At 35.6% G+C, this 19,577-nt stretch overlaps 2 protein-coding genes across 4 annotated transcripts in view; both read right to left on the bottom strand.

Moving 5' to 3' along the window:
• Positions 1-22: 22 nt before the first annotated feature.
• Positions 23-2,675, bottom strand: LOC107014631 (UDP-glucose 6-dehydrogenase 1-like). Of its 2 annotated transcripts, none has more exons than XM_015214622.2 (2): positions 2,558-2,675; positions 23-1,670 (listed from the first exon to the last, which is right to left on the bottom strand). In XM_015214622.2, the coding sequence occupies exon 2, from the start codon at positions 1,648-1,650 to the stop codon at positions 208-210; it is 1,443 nt and encodes a 480-aa protein (XP_015070108.1). In that variant the 5' UTR covers positions 1,651-1,670; positions 2,558-2,675; the 3' UTR covers positions 23-207. The 2 variants fall into 2 exon arrangements, with proteins under 2 accessions (XP_015070108.1, XP_015070109.1); XM_015214623.2 differs by lacking the exon at positions 2,558-2,675 and adding an exon at positions 2,367-2,509.
• Positions 2,676-7,510: 4,835 nt separating this feature from the next.
• Positions 7,511-19,577, bottom strand: part of LOC107012310 (diacylglycerol kinase 1-like) — a 13,806-nt gene continuing 1,739 nt past the window's right edge. Inside the window, exons 2-9 of one of the 2 annotated variants that reach the window (XM_015212116.2) lie at positions 14,186-14,460; positions 12,949-13,985; positions 11,661-12,027; positions 11,438-11,514; positions 8,998-9,117; positions 8,496-8,660; positions 8,010-8,147; positions 7,528-7,887 (exon numbers count right to left, since the gene is read on the bottom strand). In XM_015212116.2, coding sequence (XP_015067602.1) covers positions 7,738-7,887; positions 8,010-8,147; positions 8,496-8,660; positions 8,998-9,117; positions 11,438-11,514; positions 11,661-12,027; positions 12,949-13,950 — 2,019 coding nt within the window. In that variant the 5' untranslated portion in view covers positions 13,951-13,985; positions 14,186-14,460 and the 3' untranslated portion in view covers positions 7,528-7,737. Of the gene's footprint in view, positions 7,888-8,009; positions 8,148-8,495; positions 8,661-8,997; positions 9,118-11,437; positions 11,515-11,660; positions 12,028-12,948; positions 14,461-19,577 lie in introns of both variants that reach the window. The other variant, XM_015212115.2, reaches the window with a different exon arrangement.

Genomic DNA, 19,577 nt, shown 5'->3' with positions numbered 1-19,577 from the left:
TACTATATGGAAATTTATATTATAAGCTGGGAAAACAACAATTTATAATGAAAGAGAAGTAATCAAGAGAAACACATTCTCAAGCATGCTTAATAGGAATAAGAAGTATATGGCCTGACTGGGGAAAAAAAAAGAATAATTGAAAGAATTGGATCTTCTTCTCATTTCTAGTGCTTAAACCAGGGGAATATAGGAAGTTGAAGTTTCTTATGCCACTGCTGGCATATCCTTGAGCCATGCATCCAAAGGTTTCCCAATGGTGTAGACGATGAACCCGATTTCTCTGAGCTTTGATGCATCAACAACGTTCCTACCATCAAACACAAATGCAGGTTTTTGCATGTTGTCATAAATCCTCTTGAAATCAAGTGTTTTGAACTCATCCCACTCGGTGAGAATGCAGAGACCGTGGGCGTCTTTTGTTGCCTCGTGAGCATCGGACACCACGTTAACTTGCTTCACTCCATAAGGAATCACTGGCTGGAGGTGAGTCGGATGGTCCCAGTCAAACTTTTCCATTGAAAGATCCCTTTGTATTTGTTCCTGAGTGACCTGTGGATCATATATGCTCAAGTGAGCATTGTCTCCTAACAAGCCTTTGCAGACATCAATTGCAGGAGTTTCCCTAGTGTCACCTGTGTCTTTTTTGAAGGCAAATCCAAGAATGGCAATTTTCTTACCAGAAACTGTGTTAAACATGGAGGAGACCATACGGTTAACAAAACGACTCTTTTGATAGTCATTCACCTTGATCACTTGCTTCCAGTAATTGGCAACTTCTGGGAGGCCATTGCATTCACATATGTAAACTAAGTTGAGGATATCCTTCTGGAAACATGAACCCCCAAAACCAACACTGGCGTTGAGGAATTTGGGTCCAATTCGGCTGTCCTTACCAACAGCATTGGACACCTGTGTAACATCAGCCCCGGTAGCTTCACAAAGGGCTGACATAGCATTAACTGATGAAATCCTCTGAGCCAAGAAGGCATTGGCAGCGAGCTTCGAGAGCTCAGCTGACCAGAGATTGGTGCAGATGATTCTGTCTTCAGGGACCCAATGCGCATAAACTTTTTTGAGGGTCTGGATTGCCTTTTGCCCTTCAGGGGTATCTCTTCCTCCAATTAGAACACGGTCTGGATGAAAAAGATCCTGAATTGCGGTTCCCTCAGCAAGAAATTCTGGATTCGAAAGGATCTGAAAGTTAATTCCCTTACAGTTATGAGTGAGGATCTTCTCGATTGCCTCAGCCGTTTTAACCGGAACAGTTGATTTCTCCACTACAATCTTATCATTCTTGGATACATCAGCTATCATACGAGCAGCACTCTCCCAGTATGTAAGGTCTGCAGCTTTTCCAGCTCCAAGTCCTCGAGTCTTTGTCGGGGTGTTAACCGACACAAAGATGATGTCTGCTTCAGAGACATGTTTCTCTACTTCAGTGCTGAAGAAAAGGTTCTTTCCTCTACATTGCTTCACCACATCATCAAGTCCAGGCTCATAGATAGGCAACTCATCGCTATTCCATGCTGTGATTCGGGCAACAGAGATATCAACAACAGCCACTTCAATTGAGGGGCATTTGAGGGCAATGACTGCCATAGTTGGTCCACCAACATATCCAGCTCCAATGCAACAGATCTTCACCATCTTTTCCTGTAGTATGAAACCTGGAAAAACAGGAAAGAACTATATTCAGGACTGATAAAAGTTGCGATATACAAGCTCGTTTGCTCCATCCTATTTATAACCAAAACAGAATGTATTCTCCGTGTGGTCTGATGTAACGATAGCCTGTAAAGAAACAAGAAATCCATCCAGTAAAGAGCTGTATGAGTGCTGTCTAGATGTCATCACTAGACTTGAACATGCATTAGTAAAATGAAAAGTAAAGTGCATCTATTAGAGGAATCATATTCCAAAGAACATCCTTTTCATTTATCCAATTAACAACCAACATATTCCCCCAGTGTCCTAATCAGTCTCCAGAATATGAATCCATATATATGTAAATCCTCTAAATAAAATATAAAAAGAGAACTAGATAGACTTCCATATATCTTTTTTCTCATGCCCCGGTAAAACGGTCGCGTCTACATACTCAAGATGTGTCATTTTAACTATTACAAAGCTATATTAGGAGTTCTGCAAATAGTTTAGCCTCGCAAGCATCATCAAATGCACAAATATGTAGTATCAAAGCATATGTTACCACCAGCAGTTGACACTAAAACAAAAATGATGACATGATCTTATTAGCAATACACAAGTATACACAACAGCAACAACATAACATAATCAGTGTAATCGCACAGTGGGGTCCGAGCATATGAAGAGGATAGATTACACGCAAACTTTACCCCTACCTTAGAAAGTAGAGAGGTTGTTTCTGATAGACCTCAGCTCAAAAAAAAAAGGAAGCACAAGAATACACAAAGAAAATGCTGAAAATGGATGACAAAGAAAGGAGCAAACTAAGACAGTGTATAACATAAAAACTGAACTAGAAATCTTGCATGGAGAAACAAAACAAGAACTATAGACCAATAAAAGTTACCTCAACAGGACTTCCCACTAACTTTTTTAGAAAAGTAGAAATTATCACAAGAAAGAAAGATATGTCTTGACACTGAAATATCAATCAAAAGGGACTCAGTGATGGTTCAAAGAAATGGAAAGGACCACTTTATATAATGGGCAAAGAGACCAAGGGTGTGCCAATGGACTCTCAAAAACTAAGTAAAGTGGCAAATGTAAGATTTTAAAGTCTGATTGGAATGTTTAACACGTTTTCAAGAGGGACCTTTCAGTAACTAACAAGGGAAATTCCACCATCTCTGTCTTTTTACCTCTAGTAAATAAACCAAAGACTTTAACACTTTGGACTAATTTTTCACAACAACCCCTCAATCAAGGTTCAATTTGAACTTTTACCAACTTTTTCTACAATACTTCTATCAAAATTACAATGGAATAAATTAGAAAAGAGTTGACGAGAGCAAGTTGCTCGGATGATAAGCACAGTTGTGAGTTGGAGTAACCGAGCAAAAGGGGTGAGAGCTCCTAAGAAGGGGATAAAAAAATAAATTAGAAAGGGGTTTAAAAAAGCACATAAGGTATGCTTACACGGTATCGTCACCGTACTTATCAAATTTCACTAGATATGATATTGTTATTTACAAGGGGTGAGAACTCATAGGGGCAGGTGAAAGGGAATCATCAATTAATTGAAATTTAAATAGCCAATCAATTAAGCTACGGACAAAAAAAAAATACATTTTTCACAAATTTGATCTTTTTACTCAATTCAAGAATGGATTTTGAACAAAACCCAAGTAGGATATGTTAAAAAGGGGTTCAAAAAAGTATTTTAAAAAACGTCTTTGGTTTTCCATCACATAAAAAAAATAAAAGAAGGGGTAAAAGAAGTCCATTTAACAAAAGAAAGAAAAACACATTTTTGTTTAATCTTTCCCTATAAACTCAATTTTCAAGAATGGATTTTGAACAAATCCCAAGTCAAACAAGCTGTAAAAAACAAAAAAACTTTTTTCCTTATTTTATGGATCCAAATTAATTAAAAGCATGAAAAAACATAGGTAAGCAGGTGTAATTTTCTTGTGAAAAATTACATTGTAACCGAACAAGAAAATTGTTTTTTTGACTGACACAGTAACAGATAAAGAAAGTTCATGAAAATGGTTGTTCAGAAGAGGCATTTGAGTGTGATTAAAGAAAGATTAAGAGCATGTATTAAGCATGATTGAGCAAAAAGAATTAATTTTTTTATAAAATAAAAAAAATCAAAAACTTGCTTTGAAGGCAACAGAACCTGAGATCAACGTGCTGGTACCTGAAAAATTGACGTCAAAAAATAAAAAGTTGCTGCAGAAGCTTTAACTTCACTACTAAATAAATTAATTTTGCTTCTTCATTTTCTTTTGAGAGGTCTCAAATATTTTATTTAAGAGTTACTGTTTGGTTTTGATTATAACTCTTTAAAATAGAGAACGTTTTGGTTTGAAAATTTTAACTAAAGACAAAAATAAGATTTATGATAACATCAAAGGTATAACATATTTCTAATGGAGATAGATAAAGATATTTTGATTATAAATTTTATTAAATGAGTAGCATATAAAATAAAAAAGGAAAAAACAAAAAAAAAACACATCCAAAATAGGATTCGCGTAAAAATTTGTCACAGTATTTCACAAGTTATGTTTCACGTTCATGTCCATAAAGGACTTATGTTATGTTATGTATAAGTTTGATTTCTAAGAATAAAGATTAAAAATTAACCTTTTTTAAAGAATACTAATTTCTGAGAACGTGCTTTGCACGTTTATCCTAAAATCCTTCATATAAAGTTTGTACTGCAAAAAATAAATTTAGATTATATATATATATATATATATGAAGAGTTAGCTATTATCACATTTGTTACCGACCCAAAGGTATATATGTACATTTCACAAATTTCGTCAATAATTTATTTCCTCGTAAATTTAAAGAATAAAGTTACAATGGTTCATATCAACGTATAAGACACCATTGAATCTCTTCATCTTCATTTTTATTCTCTTCATGGTATTTTTTTTTTAATCTTTCTTTAATTTTTTTGTAGTGAGTTGGATTCACTTGGACAGAAATCACATCAACTTTTTGTCTTGTAGGATATTCCATTGATTTTCATGAATGCAGTGAGTAAGTTAGAAGTCTTTCTTCTTGTCCTTGTGTAAAAGACTCTTTTTTTTTATTCGAGAATCCAATTAAGTGTTCCGTCTCAACTTCTATATAATGATTTTTGTATAAAAATCAAACAAAAAATTTATTAAGACCACATCAACTTACATAGAAGCAATTAATTGCATGTAAGGAACAATGATATATTACCTGGAAATCGATACCACTTGAAACAGTTCAATGTGTGTTGCTTCACTTACTACATCATCACTATGAAATATTAACGTCATTTCTTAACTGTATCTTCATAAAAAAAGTCAAATTAACAAAAGTCTTTCGTAGTGGAAATATTCAACAAATAGATGAGTTAAAATAAAGATAAATAAAACATTGAGCATAAAAAACTCATATAAAAAAATAATAGAGATAACATGATTACATGAGAAAGTAGAATACATAATATAGGAAAATGGAGAATCTGCTAATAGAAGATAAAAACGTTACAAATTAAGTGATTCAAGAAGTGACCTTTTGATATCTTTAACCTAACACCTTAATATGAGTTTTTTTTAAAAAAAAAATGACAATGGTTTAAAGAGCATAATAAAAGTAGGTAACTTAAAAGGCTAAATCATTATTGCTATATTTTTGAAATTATTTATTCCAATGCATGTATATTTTTTTATCTAGTAAAATTTTATCTAGAAATCAATTATGAATGAAGGACAATAAATTTCCACTTTAAGAATTGAATTAGGTCTTTATTATGTTATTAATTTCAGTAAGTATTATTTCATAATATCTATCATATGAACTAATATCTAAAATGTAATTAACTATTATAGGGGTAAAATGGTAATTCAACTTTGGGTTTTGGAGCTTCACACTTATAATAATATATGATAAGTTAAAATTTAACCTGTTTAAAGGACAATGTGAAATTAAATGTTTCGACTTTTTAATAATTAGATCCAAAAAGGAAGGGCAAAATATTATATGTACTTGCAAAAAAAAATTTAAAATATTAATAGGTAAATCTTCCCTCTCCTTCTTGATTAGTAAAGCATGGAAATTGAAAATGTTTTCAAATCAAGTATTATAAATATCAATTAACAGTATGAATAAATGCTAAAAATGATTTATATTTCATAAGATAAATAATCATCCCATTAAAAAGTATTTAGACAGTAAAATTACGCTAATTAAAGTAATAAGTAATGGTACCTAGAGATATTACATTGCACATTCAAATGCATCTAATTGGTAATATATTTTTCTAGATGAATATACTCTTAATAAGATGAATGCATAAAAGTAAGAACTACTAATGCAAAATTAAAAATCTGATGACATTAATGATTAATGTATACTTCCTCTGTTTTAGTTTATTTTCTGATTTTTATTTGATATGAAGTCTAATTAAAAAGTAAAGAAATTTTTTTTTTTTTTTGTAGTCTAAACTAAAGTATATAGAATATGTCAAAATATTTTTATTTTAGGCTCTTGATAAGTATAATTAGAATCGTGAAAAATTAGTTCTTCGTGATCTATGAACCATATTATTACTATTTTATATTCTTATAAGTGCCAAAAAAACAACTCAAAAGATTGGTATTTTTTTAAAATTTTACGTTTACTATGCATTTGGCTTAAAATAAAATAATTTTAATTGGTCCGAAATTTTTAATAGGTACTTATTTATTTTATCTACCATGAAATAGAAAACTAAATTCAAATTATTTGTTTTTTCGTTGTTGTGTTTCTAATTTCTATTCTAATCATCAAGCTTTACTTTTTCTTTTCTTTTTTACAAAATTTATGGCGTGATAAATTATTAATAAATATTCTTTCTTGGGGTTGAGTTATTCATCATATGGAGTTGGTATAGTCGAGTATGTTGTTAAAAAATGCACCAATTATTCTACTTCTACTAATTAAAATAAAAATAATTTGATGTACGAAATATTTAGCATTAATATGATTCAAAAAGAGTCATGCATTCTAAATATCTATAAACAGTTATCTAATATAAATATTAGTGATTATTTTCACGATACAGATCAATAACCTATAAATAAATAATTTTAGCGATACTTCGAATTTCGAGAATAAAAGAAAAGATGGTCCATGAATTGGTCAAATATATAGAAGGAGAAGTACAAGAGACGGTTGCATATGCTAATTGATTTACGAACAAGCCATAGCATGATCATGGCCCTTGCCGTCCTATCTTCCAATGAGAAATTTTTATACAAATAACAGATTGAATTTACTATCTAATTTCTTGCCCGGTGAGTATAAATTACGAAAAAATTCAACAAAAATATGCCAGTTACATTGGTAAATTTTTCGATTATAGTGTACCAAAAAAATAATTCCTATTTATCTTTAACAAAAAAGTGAAGTTTAAGTAGAACGAATAATCAATGTCAAAAATGACGTAATCTAAATAGAAAGAATAATCAATGTGAAAAATGACTTTTGTTAAACCCTTCCTTCATATCAATTAAATAAGTGTATTGACTTCACTTGTTTTATTAAGTCAAATCGTTATGTCGAATTGAGTATAATGTCACTTTGAGTATTTTATTGTTAAAATTGAACTATTCTCAGTGTTTGACTTCTTCCACATGTTAAGAGAATGTTACGATACCGATCACTTGATATTTGTTATGATCATATGCAGAGTACTACGTTGTTGCATTGTTTATTTAATTTAAACTAGAGAGAAAACAATAGTGTACAGTACATTTGAATTCAGTGATCTTTAAACAATAATATCATGTGGTCAAAAATAAGAAAACTAGCTCAGAAAAGGGACTGATGCAGAGGAAACAAAGATACGAACGGCGAAAACCATAACATTAGCCTTCGCTCGTAAGCTGACCAGTTTTTTCTTTTATACAAACAACTGAACAAGCATTCTAATTTCCATATACAGTATATTTTACACGTGAAATGAAATAACATGCAAAAAAAAAAGGGCAAGAGGTGGCTTTTATACAAAACTTTGATTTACTGCTGCAAACTAACAAATCACTGTGTTGATGTCTAAGAGAGTCTGATGGCCATTTCTTGAAGAAGTGCCCGCTTCTGTGAAGCGTCGATCACTTGATTGGATTCAGCATTCTCAAGCACATCGGCAATTATTGCTGCTGCATGACCTAGAGGTTCTTCTGCTGCTCTCTTCAGCATGAAGGCCTGTAATTCAGCAGCAAGAACATACTTTAGATACTGTAGCAGTTACGATAAATTTGATGAGAAAGCATCGTCAACTTTTGGCTAAAAAAAGAAACAAAGAATATGCAAGTGATGCGATCTACCTGTCCATGATGGGTAATTGTCAATGTACATGGTTGCTGATACCAGGGTTCACCATCTATTTGAACAGGAAATGCAGCGAAAAGATGAATTTTGATCAACTGACCCTGTGCAAGCCTCCGTGCTTTGGAAAGCCCCACCTGTTTGCACGAGCAGTAACCTTATCACAAAGGAAGGAAAAACTAAAAGGCAGCGGAAGATCGAATAGACAAAACAGCCAGGTTGTCATATAATTAGGTGATACAAGAAGCAAATTGTTGTGTTATTGAATTAACATCTATACATAAGCCAAGAGACGGACAAATTTACACAGGATTTAATTCATTCTTCAAAAATAAAGAGACAAATAGCCATCAAAAAGTGCTTTACCCTTAAACATCTGCAAACAACTGCCCAAGTTGAAGCTAGTTTAACACACTAAAAGATCCCTCAAGAACTATGAAGATTTTTTTTTGCCACGTTAATGTGCAAAATTGTTTCCTACATACCTGAAGCTTCCCAAGATGCCACGTTCCCGAAATGCTAACAACCTCCAGCATCTTATCATGCATGGATTGAGGATCGAAATTGTCATAGTGTTCATCTTCATTCTGCCACAAGTCTACTCCACCCATGTAGCTTCCAATATTGGCTACAAGAACACCTTCTGCATCCTAGAGATCAAGTCAAAAAGTCATTAACTCATCATTAAAGATAAAATAATCTTTAAGTTACTTAAGTAGTTTCAAGACTGCAATTATTTGCTAAACATCTCTAAGACGAAAACACTGAATCATCCACCAAATTTCCAATATAAACTTTCACTTCTCCATGATGGAAGTTTTAGTAGTAGTATTTTCAGGTAGTTGATTTATACTTTCGCATTGTCTATGAACAACGAAATTTGGAAAAATATGAACTGAAGGAGTCACATATCAAATGACTAAAAAAAGCAAGCATTCATAATTCAAATGTATTTTCAACAAGGACAGTTCAGCCTTTTGACACCACCTCAGGAACTTCAATCTCAACACCATCAACCTCCACCCTAACTTGCCACGGAAAATCTGCAAATGTCCAATCCATGATACTCCTGGCACCTTCTCTGGCATAAAGAACTTTGTTCATGAACTGCAACATTGTTGCAAAGAATTTCAGTCACGAATGCATATGAAATAAAAAAATAATTACATGGAGTACAACTCAGTAATATATAGCCAAGAATTCCATACAAATGCCACAAACAAGACTAATACACAAATGATGCAGTTCACTACATAAAAAGAAAAAAAGAAAACTATCATAGTCAGCAGATCTTAACGTAACAAAATGGCATACGCAAAACTACATTATTAGCCAGTACAGGCCGTGACTACCCAGTTCAGTATACAAACTAACAGGGTGGACTTAGCTTGGTATAATACTCTTGGTGTAGAATTTATTTCATCTTCATGGAGGGTGGTGGATTTGCTTTGCTATTAAACTTTTTCCAGTATATCCTTATTAATTTTAATGTTGCACAAAGGAAAGCAGACCGGATGCTCTGCACTTCATCTTAGTTCACCTGGCTTATATTTTTCACATGATTCACATTATCAAGTACACCCATTCCAAATTTAACCCAATCAAATGATCGGCTGCTGCTAATATATATCGGGGTAAAACAAAATATTGTTCTGGGGTATATCCAGGTTCCATCTTCGGTTTAAAATTCGTAGACCAATCCTTCCCAACTCACGTCTTGTTGAAAGAATCTCTTCTGTAATTACTTCACATAAGGATTCAGAAAATACCTGATCACCACCTAGATACCTACACAGGCAAATTGTTGAAACTCCAAAGTGGCACTTTCTTGACCCAATTTTTTCTCTCCTTATCCCTCAGAAAGGAGAAAAAGAAATCAAGATAGAAAGCATTCTCTAGAATTTCTCTTAGTACCCATAAAACTGATGATAGAACTAGAATAGATATGCACAGTTTGAGGATAGTTACATTATGGGCCTTCCTCTCAATCCTTAAATAACCAATTTCTGTCTGAGGCAAGGTTTGAGACCATGATGTGCACCTAACCCACCCACACTCCCTGCTCTTACTACTAGATCAAATCCCTGGGGACGATAACAACAGGATGACCAATATAAAAAAATGGAGTCTATCCAGCAGAAGCATGAAAAATTAACTGGTCATCACGGTGATCCTTTTCATAGAACATGTCTACTCATTCTAACATGCTTTAGAGATAGCAGAGCATACAGAAACATATATATCACCAACCCCCTCAAAGGGATTGATAGTAAGAGTGCAACGACAGAAGATTTGAAGCTATCAAATGTGATTTTCAATAACCCAAGATACTCGGTCATAAGTATCTTCAAAAATCAATGAGTATCACAAGCATGCACATATGCACATAATCCTGACATAGCCAGAGTGTCATATAATGTCAACACACTAAACCAAACGGGGAAGCTTTACAGTTGGCACTATAATACATGAACAGGGAATGTGCACACAGAATTCAAGGCTATAAATTAGAAACATCAAGCTGCAGTTAACCAGTCTGCATCTGAAGTACGCTAGGTCTAAGATAATGTGCAGTAGATGTGTTATATCTCGTCTAGACATAGACCAAAAACACTTGACATGACAAAAAAACATCCACCCTAATAATGACGAAAACATCTAGGTCTAAGATATTATGGTAGCTACGTTCCACAAAACCAGATTCTTCTTTGAAGAATTCCTTCTTAACCAAGAAAACTCCAATAAGTATAGATCTACTTGCCTTATTTGAAGATAATGTAATAGAGAACCTTAGTAACCAGGCTGACTCCATGAAATATAATTGGAAGAGATGACTGTTACAAGCATACAAATCTATCCACAGTAATTCCATATGTGAACAGTTAAATGACTTTCATTTCCACATACAACAGAGGCAACTTATATCAGGAAGAAATATGGTGAAACTGCCAAGAAACTGGGTCACGAAACCGCCTCAACAGGAACTCAGAACGCCCTGAAACTATAGCATAAACCTAAGACTACAGTAAAGTTGAAAGGGAAACTAATGTGTTCCTTTCTCCATAACCCACACTAATCTTATCATGATGTTGTATGAAGATACGTGAAGGTTTATCATCACTAGATCGACTGTCATAGCACAAGTTTGAGGCTACAGAAAATTCTCTATCAAACCAAATTTGACAACCCAAATTTGTGTTCAGATGCTCTTGTGGAACATAACTTATGGTTTACGTGGCAACTAGTTTGTTTGTTTTGTGCAAACCAAAACCAATTTTATTATGATGGTACACATATAAACTCATCATCAGACACATCGACCACCAAAGCAATTGTTGAAAACTATAGACCTATTTCTTTATCGAACCAAAATCCACAAACCCATCTATCATGCTTCACATGATCTTACGGAACATAATCTGCATACCTGATTGTAGAACTTCTCAGGGTTTTCTTCCCTCATATTATGGATTTCTAATGCAACCTTTGCATCACAACCAACCCCTGGAACATCAATTGGGGACACTTATCAAATTTTGCAAGGAAATAATAATAGAGAATAAAATTGTAATGAGACACTGATCATAATATTCTCCAACGATACAAATTTAATATATTGTTTGCCACTTAGAGAAGATCAGTCACCATACCAAGATAGTTGTTCAAGAACTTCGAGGGTTCAAGCAGCTTTCCCTGCTGATTTACCATAGAAACTTTCCATCGATCAAGGATGGTTACTGCTGCTTGTTCTATATCATGCAAAAGTGTGCAAAGACCACCTTGTCTCTCAACTGACCCTAAACCACCTCCCCAGGAAAGAACTCGAGCCAAATCATTTCCCGTCCCCGCGGGGAGTATTGCCACCGGTGGAGGAGAAACATAGTTTTGTTTATCTATGGTATCCAAAACCCAGCCAACAGTTCCATCACCTCCACAGACAAGAATCCGGAAGTGTGGCACTTTTCTGAAAAGATGCAGACCAACTTCCGGTCCTTCTGTTGAACTCAACTCAAAGACCTAAATAGCACATAAATGGAAAATCACAGATCAAAACACAGACTCACAGGAAAATATTCATGAATCTACTTAGAAGCTAAAACACATAAGAGGTATTTAAACAGAAAAGACAAGTTGTATCTTTAATGACGCTCTCAATGCATTATCAAGTCGCATAAAAAGGAAATTAGCAAGCCGGACACACCGAAACCTGGTTCGACAGTAATGTAAACATATAATGCCATATTTGTTCCTTTTCCCGACAAGATCTACCTCCATTCACCACAAGACCAAGATAAGAGTGAACTTTGATTTGCACCTATACTAGTACTATGAAAAAGTATCTTATGCAGAGAAGTATATTTCTTTAATGACAAGTTGTATCTTTAATAACGTTCTTAAGGCATTATCAAGTCGCATAAAAAGGAAATTAGCAAGCTGGACACACCAAAACCTGGTAAAAAGTAATGTAATCATATAATACCATATTCGTTCCTTTTCCTAACAAGATCTACCTCCATTCAGCACAAGACCAAGAAAAGAGTTCGCTTTGATTAACACTATATTAGTACTACGAAAAACATATTTTATGCAGAAAAGTGGTTTTCTTAGTTATATGTTTAGATAAGTCAATCTTTAATAATGTAGATTGTTAGGTGGCACACAATTTACAATAGTACATAGAAATGTGTGGAACACTTTGTAAAGCATGGGGAGAAAAAGCAGACTGCGCATGAAATAAGACCCATGGAATTTTTTCCAGCAGCTACAAGCTCTCTAAGCCATTTTAAAGACAGAAGAATCAAATAATAACCTATGATAACATTCCCTAAAATGTAATTGTTGAGCTGATTGACACATCTCTACACATGGATAGGATAGCAAGTAGTTCATAAGATGGATGCTTAAAGAACAGTGACTAGATAAGGAGCTTCACCTCACCTGAACTGGATTTAATAGAAGGTTCAACCGCTGCCTAAGTGAATCTCCTCGTTGAGCTCCACTTTTCTTGTTTATAAAAACTAGCAGAGGTCTGGCATCTGGAGGCAAATCAGTCAATTCATATTTCTGCCCTATTAATTGAGATTCATCCTTCTGATTAATGGATGAACTCCTCTTGAAGCTGGGTATAGATATCAACTTTTTAACACCACCGTCTTGCTGCTGATCCGCACCCTCTATATTTACACCACTATTGCAGTTTTCATCTATATTACCATTACCATTAACTTGATGAGAATCAGCAGTGCATTCAGTAGTTGTGTCCCCAACAACACCACAATTGCTTGTCTCTGCAGAGGTCAAACTCTCATGTTTTTCTTTACTGTGCTTGTATTTCTTGCTTTGACTTATTATACTAGCGCGGACTGAAGAAGCAATTTCATTGGCACCTTGTGTGATAGAACTCAGCAGTCCTCCCCTGTTTAACTCTTTCACATAAAGCGGCGATAGAATAAGCCTTCTGAAAGGGCCCAGGTCACATATATCACCTGTTTCATTGAACATATTGGCATGACAATCAACATGAACTAGGCGCTGACACCACAAGCAACACCATATAGGGGACCCACCAAGAAATGAACTTGGTTCTTCACAGTAGCTGCAGAAATAAGATTCATCAGGTTGATCAGCTACCTCTGTCCAGCGGACAGCCCACTGATGTACCACATGCGGATATCCAAACATAGATGCACATTTACAATCCTTGTGAGCGCTCGATGAGCAACTCAGATGAGCTGCTGCACCACATATGCTGCAACGATTAAAAAATCTTTCTGAAGCAACAATTGGACCAAGAGTCTGAGATGGAGAAATGGACTTCAAACAGACACAGCATTTTAAACTTTTCCCTCGAGAAACAGTCTCCAAAGCCCAAGTATGAGGAGCTGCAGGGACCTTATTCCTTGTTTTGGGGTTTTTCTTTGACCTGGCTATGGCTTTCATCCAACTACCATTTATGTTCCTTCTCCACTGGAAAGCTGTGTAAAATATAGTTAAAATACCTACTAAACCAGCAATTAAACAGGAGAGAATAAATAGAGGGGATTCTGCCATCTCAGAAGGATTTTTGCTGATCCAGCTAAGAAGTGGAAACTCTGATTCTCTGTAATCTTCCATATGGAATTCTATATTTCCATACTCTATACACAATTACACATATGCTAGTATAAATACGAACCTAGATGAGCATCAGGCTACGAATAATAGCATCATGCACCTCCTTAACACTACCACAATCTAAAGCCATGCTGGTGTTAGTATCCTATGTCGAGTTTCATTTTTCCCCAATTATGCGGAACATATTAACTTGCTATTAAGTATAATCAACCAACGACATTGTCCAGAGATGATGATACTTCAATTCAACACATCCTCAGAATCCTGCTTAAGTTCATTTCGACCCCAGAAGGGCCCTAAACCTTTGAATCAACACAACAAGAGACAAAAAATAACCTGCCAAAGAAAAGAAAAACATTTATATCAGACAGTACCCGCAAACATTCCACTAAACCTTAAGCTGAGATCATGTAACATTAGCATAATATTGACCAAGGTAAAAACTGAACATGAAATTCATTTACCAAATATTAACCAGAAAGTAAAACTTTTACTATACTGCATAGCTCCCAAGGGTTTAGCCTAGTAAAGTAAATTGAAAACCATGAGTTCTATGTTCAAATCTAGCATAGATAAAAACAGGTGATTTCTCCCTATGTCTCCTACCGTTTTATTCATTTTTTATGAGTTATGACCGTAGTCAACTAAATACCCAGAGACATCTTGTGTAATCAATCGAGTTAGCGTCCAAATACCAAAGTAACAAGCGAAAAAAACTATTTTACCGCATAGACTATTACAAGTAATATTTTGCACCAGAGATTGCACTTCACAACTATTATACCGCATTGAAGCAAAACACTGGACTTGCTTCTCGAGCTAATTGGTTGATCTGAGAAAAAGCAGATTGTGTTGGGAAAACGCGGACAAGCACAAAAAAATATACGGTAAAAGTAATGGAAATAAAATGGGAAAATAACGACACCAAGAATTTTACGTGGAAACCCTTCTGAATAAGGGAAAAAACCACGAGCCAAGAGGAGCAACTGATATTACTATAGTAAGGAATTTTACACTGTGTAGTCACGAATACAATACTCAAAGTGACTACTACACACTCAAAAGGAACAACACTCTTTTGGTTTCCGTCTTACTAAAATATCGCTCACACTCTATTTTTCTTCACAGACTATTTTCTTGTATAGTCTATGGAATACCTCACTTTGCTCTCAAAATGATTTTTCTCTCTAACTTGGTGTGTTCTACAAATGAGCAAGAATGCTCTATTTATAGAAGGATAAAACCATGCTTATGTCACTAATGACATAGGTAAATATAGCAAAGTCAAAAATGATTTCAAATCTTGCCAATTTGCCAACTACCAAATCTTTTCATTTAACTCCAATTACTATTCATTTTTAACAATTGCTTGTACCAATTGAATAGCTAAAGTTGACTAAAACAATGGGATGGATTCAACAAATCTCCCCCTCCAGTCCCATTTACTGGAAGAAGGTATCTTCAACTTCTTTAGAGATAGCTCATACCCACAAGTTCTTTGCATAACTCGAACTTGTCTTTCGGTATCATCTTGGTCAGCATATCTGCAGGATTTTCACTTGTGTGAATCTTTTTGACGTGAAATGATTCATTCTCCACTTTCTCACGAATCCAATGATATCTGACGTCAATGTGTTTTGTTCTTGCATGGTACATGGAGTTCTTGCTCAAGTCTATTGCACTCTGGCTGTCACAATAGACAATATACTCCATCTGATTCAAACCAAGCTCTTGAAGAAATCGCTTTAGCCATATCATCTCCTTGCCGGCTTCAGTAGCCGCAATATACTCAGCTTCAGTTGTAGATAGTGCAACACATTTCTGCAACTTTGACTGCCATGATATAGCTCCCCCTGAAAAAGTAAACAAATATCCAGTAGTGGATTTTCTGTTATCAAGGTCACCTGCCATATCAGAATCTGTATAGCCTTTCAAGATTGGATTTGATGCTCCAAAACACAAGCATTCATCTGAGCTTCCTCTAAGATACCTGAGTATCCATTTCACAGCTTCCCAATGCTCTTTTCCCGGATTTTCGAGAAATCTACTGACAACACCAACTGCGTGAGCAATATCAGGTCTAGTGCACACCATTGCATACATTAGACTTCCGACAACGGAGGAATATGGAACTTTGGCCATGTTCTCTTTTTCCTCCCTAGCTGTAGGACACATCTTCTTGCTCAACTTCATATGACCAGCAAGAGGTATACTCACAGGCTTCGCATTCTTCATATTGAAGCGCTCCAATACGCGTTCAATGTACTTCTTCTGGGACAAATAAATCTTCCTTTTATCTCTAAGACGAGTAATTCTCATGCCCAAAATTTGCTTGGCATGACCCAAGTCTTTCATAGAAAAAGACTTACACAACTCTTTCTTTAGCTCGTCAATCTTGGAAGTATTTTTGCCCACAATCAACATATCATCCACATACAACAAAAGGATGATAAAATCATTGTCAGAAAATTTTTGTACAAATACGCAATGAACTGAAGAAGTCTTCTTATAGCCTTGCTCCCCCATAACAGATTCAAACTTTTTGTACCACTGTCTGGGAGCTTGTTTTAGGCCATAGAGACTCTTTTTGAGTTTGCATACAAAATTTTCTTTACCATCTACTTTGAAGCCCTCAGGTTGTTCCATATAAATCTCTTCTTCTAGGTCACCGTGAAGGAAAGCCGTCTTCACATCCATCTGCTCAATCTCTAAATTAAGACTAGCAGCCAAACCTAGAACTGTGCGAATCGAGGACATTTTCACAACAGGAGAAAATATTTCGTCAAAGTCAATACCTTTCCTTTGACCGAATCCCTTAACAACCAATCTAGCTTTGTACCTGGGCTTCAAGTTGTGTTCTTCAACTTTAACTTTGAACACCCACTTGTTCTTCAAAGCTCTCATGCCCTTGGGCAATTTTACCAACTCATAAGTGTGGTTCTCATGCAAAGACTTCATCTCGTCTTGCATGGCTTCAATCCATTGATTCTTGTGCTCATCTTCCATGGCCTCCTCATAACATTCAGGTTCTCCCCCGTCAGTGAGTAACACATACTCATTGGGTGAATAACGGGAGGAAGGAAACCGCTGTCTTGTGGACCTCCGAAGCGGAATATTTGATTCGTCCACAACTTCATGAGCAACAGGATCATCAATAACAATATCATTGTTATTATCAACATCAACATGTTGATTCGATACATGATTCTGGGCGTCACCATGATTATCAAACCCAACAACATCATGCACACTTGTGTGAGGAACTTCATCATGATGAACTATACCATCAAAATTTGAAGATTCTACCTTCTCCGCTTTGTCAATATCTTCAATTGTTTGATTCTCCATGAAAATAATATCATGGCTTCTCACAAGTTTCTTTTCAATTGGATCATATAGCCTGTAACCAAATTCATCTAGGCCATATCCAATGAAGATGTATTGCCTTGTCTTGGCATCTAATTTTGACCTCTCATCTTTCGGCACATGTACAAAAGCTTTGCAACCAAATACTCTCAAATGGTCATAGGAAACATCCTTTCCATACCAAACACTATTTGGTACATCACTTTGCAAAGCAACAGCAGGAGATAGATTAATAACATGTGCAGCGGTCAATAAAGCCTCACCCCAAAATGAGTTTGGCAACTTTGCTTCAGAAAGCAAACATCTAACTCTTTCCATCAAGGTCCTGTTCATCCTCTCAGCCAAACCATTAAGCTGAGGAGTCTTAGGAGGAGTCTTCTGGTGTCTAATACCTTGATGCTTGCAGTATTCGTCAAATGGTCCACAATATTCACCACCATTATCAGTACGAATACATTTCACTTTCTTTCCAGTTTCTCTTTCAACTGAAGCCTGAAACTGCTTAAAGACACCTAACACTTGGTCTTTAGTCTTCAAGACATAGACCCAAAGTTTTCTCGAGCAATCATCAATGAAAGTGACAAAGTAAAGTGCACCACCCAATGTCTTTGTCTTCATTGGACCACATAAATCAGAGTGCACTAACTCAAGCAACTCTGTCTTTCTCGAAGGAGGGTAGGACTTAAAGGAAACTCTATTTTGTTTACCAGCCAAGCAGTGCTCACATTTTTCTAATTTAGCACTTTGGAAATTTGACAATAATTTCTTCTTGGCTAGAATATTAAGTCCTTTCTCGCTAATGTGGCTAAGCCTCTTGTGCCATAATGTTGAAGAGCTATCGCTCTCAACCGCATTCACCATATCAACACAAGCAGAGGCCGTAGTCCAGTATAGACCACGACGTTTGTTACCACGAGCCACAACCAAGGAACCCTTAATGAGCTTCCATTTTCCATCACCGTTGGTACTAACATATCCTTCATCATCTAAAACACCAACAGAAATTAGGTGCAGACGAACATCAGGAGCATGTTTCACATTGTTCAAAACTAGTTTAGTTCCAACACTAGTTTCCAAACAAATTGTACCAATACCAACCACCCTAGAAACAGTCTCATTACCCATACTCAAGGTTCCAAAATCACCAGGAGTGTAGGAAGAGAAAAAATCCTTCCTTGATGTCACATGAGATGCGGCACCAGTGTCCACAACCCAGCTTGACTCATCACAAGCAATATTTATCATGTTTGCATCAAGAACGGTAACAAGATCTTCGGTGGTGACGGTGGCTAGGCAATTTTCATTGCCATCTTCTTTAGTTTCCTCTTTGTTTTTGTTCTCCCTCTTCAACTTCCTGCAGAACTTCTTTGTGTGCCCTTTCATGCCACAATGATAGCACTCAATATCCTTAAGTCTGCCTTTGGATTTGCTCCTATTTTGTTCTCTATGCTGAGAACCACGAGTTTTATTTCTCCCCCTGGGGCCAGTTATCAGGACATCCGACGAAGAGGAACCTTGAGTTTTTCTTCTCATCTCTTCGTTCAGACACTACTCTTGGCGGAATCCATAGATATTACACCATCCAGAGCAGAATTTGACAATGACGTTCTAAATGTTTCCCAGGAATCTGGTAGGGAACCAAGAAGAAGCAAACCTTGAATTTCTTCATCAAATTTGATGCCCATAGCAGATAATTGGTTCATAATCCCCTGAAAATTATTCAGATGGTCTGTCATCGGAGAACCATCATGATACTTCAAACTCAACATCTGCTTTATTAAGAACATTTTGTTGTTGCCAGTCTTTCGAGCATACAAACTTTCAAGATGCTCCCAAAGGGTTCGAGCATGTGTTTCTCCAGAGATATGGTTCAACACATTATCGTCGACCCATTGCCTAATGAATCCACAACCCTGTCTATGCAACAGATTCCACTCTTCATCTGTCATATTATCAGGCTTTACAGTGGTAAATACTGGTTTATAAAAATTCTTAGCATAAAGCAAATCTTCCATTTTCCCTTTCCAAATGGCATAATTAACACCATTCAAAGTAACCATTCTACTTGTGTTGGCTTCCATTGTTTT

The sequence above is a fragment of the Solanum pennellii genome, chromosome 3 (genome assembly GCF_001406875.1).
Source record: "Solanum pennellii chromosome 3, SPENNV200".
NCBI lineage: Eukaryota > Viridiplantae > Streptophyta > Magnoliopsida > Solanales > Solanaceae > Solanum > Solanum pennellii.
This window is presented reverse-complemented; position numbering and strand designations above follow the sequence as displayed.